General features: G+C 60.2%; 1 protein-coding gene across 1 annotated transcript in view; it reads right to left on the bottom strand.

The window, feature by feature from the left end:
* Positions 1-434: 434 nt before the first annotated feature.
* The window catches only part of ADAM11 (ADAM metallopeptidase domain 11), a 25,176-nt gene continuing 18,250 nt past the window's right edge, over positions 435-7,360 (bottom strand). The window contains exons 10-27 of the mRNA XM_014537774.1: positions 7,265-7,336; positions 6,897-7,063; positions 6,280-6,364; positions 6,078-6,168; positions 5,887-5,938; positions 5,322-5,421; positions 5,170-5,241; positions 4,961-5,053; positions 4,539-4,619; positions 3,947-3,997; positions 3,772-3,835; positions 3,449-3,548; positions 2,776-2,895; positions 2,518-2,686; positions 2,314-2,428; positions 2,135-2,225; positions 1,518-1,535; positions 435-995 (exon numbers count right to left, since the gene is read on the bottom strand). Of these exons, the coding sequence (XP_014393260.1) occupies positions 980-995; positions 1,518-1,535; positions 2,135-2,225; positions 2,314-2,428; positions 2,518-2,686; positions 2,776-2,895; positions 3,449-3,548; positions 3,772-3,835; positions 3,947-3,997; positions 4,539-4,619; positions 4,961-5,053; positions 5,170-5,241; positions 5,322-5,421; positions 5,887-5,938; positions 6,078-6,168; positions 6,280-6,364; positions 6,897-7,063; positions 7,265-7,336 (1,557 nt within the window). The 3' untranslated portion in view covers positions 435-979. The remainder of the gene's footprint in view (positions 996-1,517; positions 1,536-2,134; positions 2,226-2,313; positions 2,429-2,517; positions 2,687-2,775; positions 2,896-3,448; positions 3,549-3,771; positions 3,836-3,946; positions 3,998-4,538; positions 4,620-4,960; positions 5,054-5,169; positions 5,242-5,321; positions 5,422-5,886; positions 5,939-6,077; positions 6,169-6,279; positions 6,365-6,896; positions 7,064-7,264; positions 7,337-7,360) is intronic.

The following is a 7,360-nucleotide window of genomic DNA, read 5'->3' as shown; positions in this document are numbered from 1 at the left end:
GACGGCCCAGCCTGGGACCTCTAGGCCACACCAGGGGGCACCTAAACCCTGAGTCAGCCCCACAGTCACCCTTCTGGAAAGGGGGAAGGTGCCATTTTATTTCAGGGACTATTTTGTAGGCCCTCGAATGCATGCATCCTGGCAAGGACAGCAGGATGGTCATTTTAGAATTAAAGACAACCTGGGACGTGTGGTCGCCGTACCCATAAGCTAGGCGTGGGCACGGAACAGGCAGCTTTGGTTTGAATCAGCACTCAAACTTCTCTCCAAGCTCAGCGGGGCCGAGAGGGGGGAGCAGCAAGGATGCCGGCCCCTACCTGGCTTGGGGACGTCCGTGTGCAGTGAGGAGACCCCAGGTGTGGTCATCCCAGGGGATGGCCATGCCTCAGTTCCTCCAGTGCCTCCCACAGATTTCAAAACATCCCCACGTGGTCATCCCAGGGGATGGCCATGCCTCAGTTCCTCCCACAGATTTCAAAACATCCCCAGAACTGCCTGGCCCCAGCACCCCCAGAGTTACATTCATCAGTTAAGATTCAGTTTTGTTTTGTTTTTTTAAAGTAGATGTCAGCCCCCTCTCCCCAAGTCCCAGAAAGCTAAAACCCTGTCCCAGCTGCCTGGCTCTGAGGAGGGGCCATCCCAGGCCATGCCCCCTGGGGCATCGCTCTAGCCCTCCCTCACCGCCTGAGCTGTGGCAATCTGATGATGGAAGCTACATTCACACAGGGAGAGTTGGTGTGCAAGGCCAAAGCCACATGAGGTGGGGTGGGGGACCACGAGGGCAGTGGCCCTGGCATGGTCCACCCTGATGGTGTGAAGGGCAGGGCCACGGCCCCCCACCCACACCCCCATGGGGCCAGGAGTTGGAAGGCTTGGGCCCGGAAGACATTGCATGGTGCCTCCCTCCATGGCTGGGAGGAGGCAGCCTCCTAGTTCATGGCTGAGATGTGGGCGCCAGGCTCGGAGGGAGGGGTGGCACTTAGGCACCTCCGGACCTGGAAGGCAGACGGGCATGGGGGAATCACATGAGGGAGGGCCCAGAGACAGACTCCTCTCCTGGGCCCCAAGCCCGGCCCTGGGGGCAGCAAGTCAAAGGCTGGCCAGGGAGGGGAGCTGGCGGGAGGTCAGACAGCGGTGACATGAAAGACAAAACAGATGGGATGCAGAGGGAGGCTCCCTTCCAGGGGAATGGGGGCTGCGGAGAGCGGAGAGCGGGGGTGGGGGTGGGGGTGGGGGCACAGCTCCAGCGTCTCCCTGGCCAAGAGTGGTGTGGCCGTAGGAAGAGCAGGAGCAAATGGACCGGGGCCGGAGGGGATGTTTGGGCAAGAGGAAGTGGCAAGGGCAGGCTAAGGACTTTCCTCTCCCACCCCTGCAGGGACAGCAGTGACAGTGGGGGTGGGGGAATCAGCCCTGAGCTCCCATCAACAGAATGCGAGGTGACAAATGAGATGCAGACAGGGACAGCAGAGGGATGACGTGGCCAGCATCACACTGCCCCCTGCTGGGTCGGGTCATACCTTCCTCGTCGGATGTTTCTTCAGGAGACAAGCAAAGGACAGGCAGAGAGAGGAAGGAAAAGAGGCCATTTGCGACCTCCTCCTCTCAGGGAGGGGCCTTCAGTTCTCATGAGACCCCCTGCCCCGGGGCCTGGACACTAAGGACAGGCCCAGGGAGAGATACTGGGTTTGAGTCTTGATTCTGCAACTCACTCACTGCGTGACCCTGGGCCCTAGGCCCCTCCTTAGCACACTGAGGGGGTCAGACCAGCTCCAGGGCCCCGACTCAGGTGCCCCCCGTCGGCTGGGTGGGGCCTAGAGAGGGAGGACGCGGCCCCGGCTTGGGCAGCGCTGCTCAGCAGCTCTGTGGCTGGATCACACCGAGGCTCAGTGGGGCCCAATCGTCTCATTTTTCAAGGGAAGCTGGAAATCAGCATTGTTCATGTCAAATCTCTGAGTTTTTAAAATGTGAGCAACTACTTTTTTAAAATGTTAAAGCACGGCCCTCTGGCTGGCTTGGACCATGATGTGTGAGCTCTGACTTAGCTAATTGCTCAGACAGGCCCCCTCCGCTCCAACAGCCTGGGGTTCTGATAATCCCCAGGACACGAGGGGATGCAGGGGGAGGCGTCTCTTACTTAAATCCCCAGCCTGTGCCGCCCAGGACGATGGCTGCAACCAGGACAGCCCCGGCAATGGAGCCAATGATGATGTTGGTGCCGCTGGGACCTGAGGGGGAGGCCAGGGCTCGGTTGGCAGGGACAGGCATGGCAAACAGAGAAGACAGAGCCCCCCCCTCGGCCAGTGCCAGCCTCACCCTTATATTTCTCCGTCTCCCCCGTGGGCGGAGACGTCGGCAGGGGGTTGTGAATACTGCAGTCTTTGCCCGTCCAATCTGGCTGGCAGATGCACTTCCCTTCGTTGCTGCAGACCTAGAGGGGGGGTAGGGCCAGTCACGGTAAGCAGGGCCCTGTGCCCTCTGGTAAGGCTCTCCTGCCATCCCAGGCCTCCAGGCACCCACCCCGTGGTGGGAGCAGATGCGGCGCTCCCCACTGCCCGGGCAGGTGCTGAAGTTGAAAGCAGAGGCTGGCAGGCAGCGGTGATCCAGGCACAGCATGTTGGGCCCACAGGCTGTGCCGTCCTCCACGTAGCTCAGGTCTGAGCCATCGGCCAGCTGCACATGGCCACCCCTGGGGAAACAGCATAGCCAGCCTCCGCACATGCCCCTACCCCATCACAGCTGCAGCCGCCCTTCCCCAGCCAGGGTCCCAGCCAGCACCTGCAGTCTAGCTCCTTGCCCTGGTGGTAGAAGGTGACACTGCTGATGTCTCCTCCCAGGTCCCCCAGCCGAGGCGCTCCGGAGATATTGACGCAGAGGAGGAAGCCACAGAGCACGTCCCTGGTGGGTGGTGCGGAGACAGTGAGTCCCGTCTGACCTCTGATCCAACTTGAATTTGCCTTCTCCCCACGCCCTGATTTTTTACATATTCTCCCATCGGGACTCACAGGCATATCCTAGAACAGTGATGGCGAACCTTTTGAGCTCGGCGTGTCAGCATTTTGAAAAACCCTAACTTAACTCTGGTGCCGTGTCACATATAATTTTTTGATTTTTGAGCTCGGCGTGTCAGCATTTTGAAAAACCCTAACTTAACTCTGGTGCCGTGTCACATATAGAAATTTTTTGATATTTGCAACCACAGTAAAACAAAGACTTATATTTTTGCTACTTATTTTATATATTTAAATGCCATTTAACAAAGAAAAATAAACCCAGAAAATGAGTTCGCGTGTCACCTCTGACACGCGTGTCATAGGTTCGCCATCACTGTCCTAGAAGAACCTACTGTTCCATCTCTGAAAACAAACAAGCAAACAAAAAAAAACCACAAAACCAAATAACCCCCGGCCCCAGAGCTGGGGAGACTCAGCCAGGAGCCTTGGCAACTCACTGCTTATTGCACTGGACCCAGCCGGATCCCTTGCGCCCACAGTTGCCACGCTCGGTCCCCTCCACGTTCAGCTTCTCATAGCAGAAGCGATCGGCAGCCACTGTGAGACGGTGATGCCAGGTGTCACCCCAGTCACAGAGCCCACCCAGCACCTCAGGTCTGCACCTCCAACACGATGGCTGACCCCCGGTCCGACTGGGACCCCGAGAGCCTGGGGAGCCACACCTTTGGTGGAGGGCGTATTTAGCCAGAACCTGCCCCCTCTGCAGACTCTTGGTTCTGGGTCCTCCAGACTCCCCTCTCCCACTCCTAGCCAGACCCACCGTGGCCCCACAGGGCTTGGCACTGCCGGTCCCGGGTTTTGCATCGACCTCCGTAGCAGCGGCCCTAAGGGATTACAAGAGACAAAAGGGACTGACACGATGCCTGGTCAGAGCGGAGACAACAAACTGTACTGAGCCCGAAGCTCCAAGGGGGAGGAGCCCCCCACCATCATACCTGTTCATGATCACAGTAGTAACCGTCCAGTTTGTGTAGGTTGGGGGGACACTGCAGAGAGAGGGGCTGGACTGAGCAGAGCACCCCAGGACTGAGAGGCGAGGCTGGCCCCAGGGAGGAAGGAAGGGGTGGCCTAATGCCCCCCAAGTGGGGCTCATGTTCAGGGTTCTTCCACGTCAAGAACAAGGAAAGGTCTGGATTGGAACCCAGATGGCACAGGTGGCAAGTCCCGCAGCCTCTCCGGTCTCCCTGTGTCCTGCACCCACTTCCCAGGGCTGGGGAACTAAATGCCTGGCGCACAAGAAGGACTTGAGAGATGTTAACTAATATTACCGCCCACTCCGATCCCTAGCACACACCAGCACCGCTGCAGGCGCTGGGAACACCAACCAGACCACAAATACTGGTTTATAATGGAAAGAGTACAGCCAGGAGGCACGAACAACCCGTTTCTCAGATGAGGAAACTGAGGCTAATCAGCGGCGGCGACGCCAGCAATGGAACAGAGGGGTGCGGAGGACAGTCGTCGCCCCGACACAAAACGACAGGATGAGGGGTTGCCTCGCCCCGGGTTCTGCTGGGCCAGGCGGACCTGACTAGAGTCGCCAGTGCAGGTCTCCGCGATGTCGCACTCATTCACGGCCTCTCGGCAGGACACACCCCGCGGCTCGTACTAAGGAAAGAAAGGATGCGTTTCAGGGCTCCGGCAGGGATGGCCCCCCTCCCCAGGATCCTGCCCCCCCAGATCTGTACCCCCACCCTCACGGCTCTTCTCGCCCCGCCCCACTCAGAGCCGCTCCCAGGCCAGATCTCGGCTCCGCCCCTCCCACTCCTCGCAGCCCCGCCTTCCACAGACCGCACGCCCCGCCCTTCTCCGTCCCCATTGGCGCTTTTTCGCGCCAAGCCCCGCCCATTCAGTTTGCCCGCCTCCAGCTGCTCCTCCGCTCTAAATCCCACCCCTTATCCGATCGTCAGCAGCGGGGCCCCTCCCGGTCCCGCCCCCTTCCCCCTCACCTTGCAGCGGCGACAGCAGAGCCCGTCGCTGCACATGGCGTCGTGAGTCAGGGTGCACTTCTTGCAACAGTTCCCGCCCGCTCGGCTGCACTCCTGAGGGACGCGGGGAGAAGGGCAGGGAGCCCGGCGAGCCCGGACGCTCCCCACCTAGGTCCTCCCTGGCGCCCAGCCCCGAGTTCCCCGGCTGCCCTCGGGCACAGGCCGCTCACCTGCACAGAACCGCAATCGCACTCCTCCCCTGCCTCCACGAAGCCGTTTCCGCACTCAGGGGGGTCCAGCAGCTGGACGGGACGGTGTGTCAGGAGTCGGACTGGGACCCGCCCCGAGCCTCGCTCCCACGTTCCCGCCCGTGGGCTGGTACCTTGAGGGGCTTGTTGAAGAGGCAGCTCCCGCCGCCCTCCTGCAGAAACTGGTTGTACTCATCGATGCTGCAGCGCGAGAACTTGCGGGGCAGGTAGAACCTGGGCGGGCATGGGGGGCTGATGCCATGGGTCCCGGCCCGCGCCTTCCCTTCCAGCCCACTCTTCAGCCCCTTCTCAAGATTGGGGATGGGCTGCACCGGGGACTCGGTCACCCCCTCGCGGAGGCTGAGGACCTACGTGCACGGAGACTGCACAGAAATCCTCCCTCCTGCCGGTCCCCTTCCTGCAAGGCCTCCGAGAGTCAGAAGTTGCAGCGCCAGGAGGGAACGAGGCTTTGGCGCCGCCCAGTGGCGACAGTGGGCACTACAGCCTGGTTAGTTTTGGTGTCTCGCAGGGAATCTGGGTCCCCCTGTGCAGTGTCCCACAGAAAACTGGGTTTCTTGGACTCCTGAGTGGTCCCGACAGCTGGACCTCTTGAGGCCACCAAGTCCAGACTGTCACCCAGTGCTCTTCTGGGATTCTCCTCGTCCAAAGCCTTCCCCTGATTTGTTCCCCAAAACTCACCCAGTGTCCTCCATGATGCAGCCCAGCCAGTTGTCCGGACACTTGCAGTCCCCTAAGAGGTGAGCCAGGTGTATGTAAAGGAAGGCGGACAACCACCTCCCCCCCGCGCCCCCACGGACACCCTTTTCACTTCTGGAACTGCTGTGGGGGTCTGGGCTGGTTATGGGGCCATAGGGGGTCTTCCTTGATACCTGCTGAGCTCCGGTGTTTATTCCACATCATGCCCAGGTTTTGCCCCAGCGTCTGGGCCAGGGTCACTGCCATGGCCCCCATATTGTCGTACTTGGGGTGAGAAATATGGAGCACAAAGATGTTTACATCCCTCCCAAAGGCACAGGGCTCATGCCCTCAGCCCTCCCACCCCTACCCCAGCTGTGCCCCCACACTGCTCACCTCATTCACACCCCCACCCCTGGACAGAGAGCAGATGCCTCCCACGTAGGCAGCCCCACTACTGGTGCTCTGGAAAGTCCTGCCCCTGCAAGGGAGAGGGTTGTCAGGAAAACCTCCTGCCCTTCCCAGAGTGGCTCCCATGGGCTGTGCGGGGCAGACAGGGAGCCTCCCCAACTAGAGCCCCGCCTCGGGGAGGTCAGTATTGCCCTTCACACCAGCCTGTGTGATCTCAGGCAGACCCGTTCCCCTCTGTGGGTTTGTTTGCCCATCAGACAAATGAGAGGGTCTCATTAGATCATCTGTAATTGCAAGGACCTTGTATCAGATTCGTGCCCCTCCCCCCCGCCCCCAGGAAGGGATGCTGGGACAGTTTGAAAAGGGAAGAGCAAACGAGGGGGAGGAGGTGGGCAGAAGTGACCAGAGATAGGGAAAAGGGGCATCAACTTAAGATGCAGGGGAGGATGCCAGCCTGTTGCAAGGGGCTGGGGGCAGGTACAAGATAAGACCGACTAGTCCCAGACCCCGCATGATCTCCTGGCACAGAGCAGGTGTTCAGTAGCCCCAAGCACCGCAGACACCAGCAGAGGCTGGCAGGATGCATGGGGTGGGGGACTCACGAGAAGAGGTGGGTGGCATCGCTGGGCTCAGGCAGGCCCTCCCGCCGATAGACCATGAGACGAGCCAGGGTCTCCAGGAGGTCATCCTGCACCTGGATCTTGTCCCCGTCTGCCCACGTTTCCATGGCAACCAGCACTATCCGGGTATTGAGCTGTTCCTTGTACATCTGGGCCCAGATGGGAGAAGATGGGGAGAAAGCTGGAGGGTGGGAGTGGGTGTGGGGGGAATAAGGCTGGAGGAGGGCTTCAGTCTGTGCTTCCAGGAAGTGGGGTTCAGTGGCTGGTAGTGCCCTCGACGGCTCACCCCGAGGATATATGTGGCTGGTGGGGGGTTTGGGGTGAGCGGGAGGGGAAGGCGGGTTGCTCACCACATCAGCCAGGTTCACCACGGACTTGGCAAAGTTGCTGGTGAGGACCACGGACTGTCGCATCTGCTCAAACTGGAGGAAGAGCAGTGGAGGGCA

This window comes from Myotis brandtii, unplaced genomic scaffold, assembly GCF_000412655.1.
Source record: "Myotis brandtii unplaced genomic scaffold, ASM41265v1 scaffold1814, whole genome shotgun sequence".
NCBI classification, from domain to species: Eukaryota; Metazoa; Chordata; class Mammalia; order Chiroptera; family Vespertilionidae; genus Myotis; species Myotis brandtii.
Note: the sequence above shows the minus strand (reverse complement) of the source record. Positions and strands in the feature narration are given on the sequence as shown.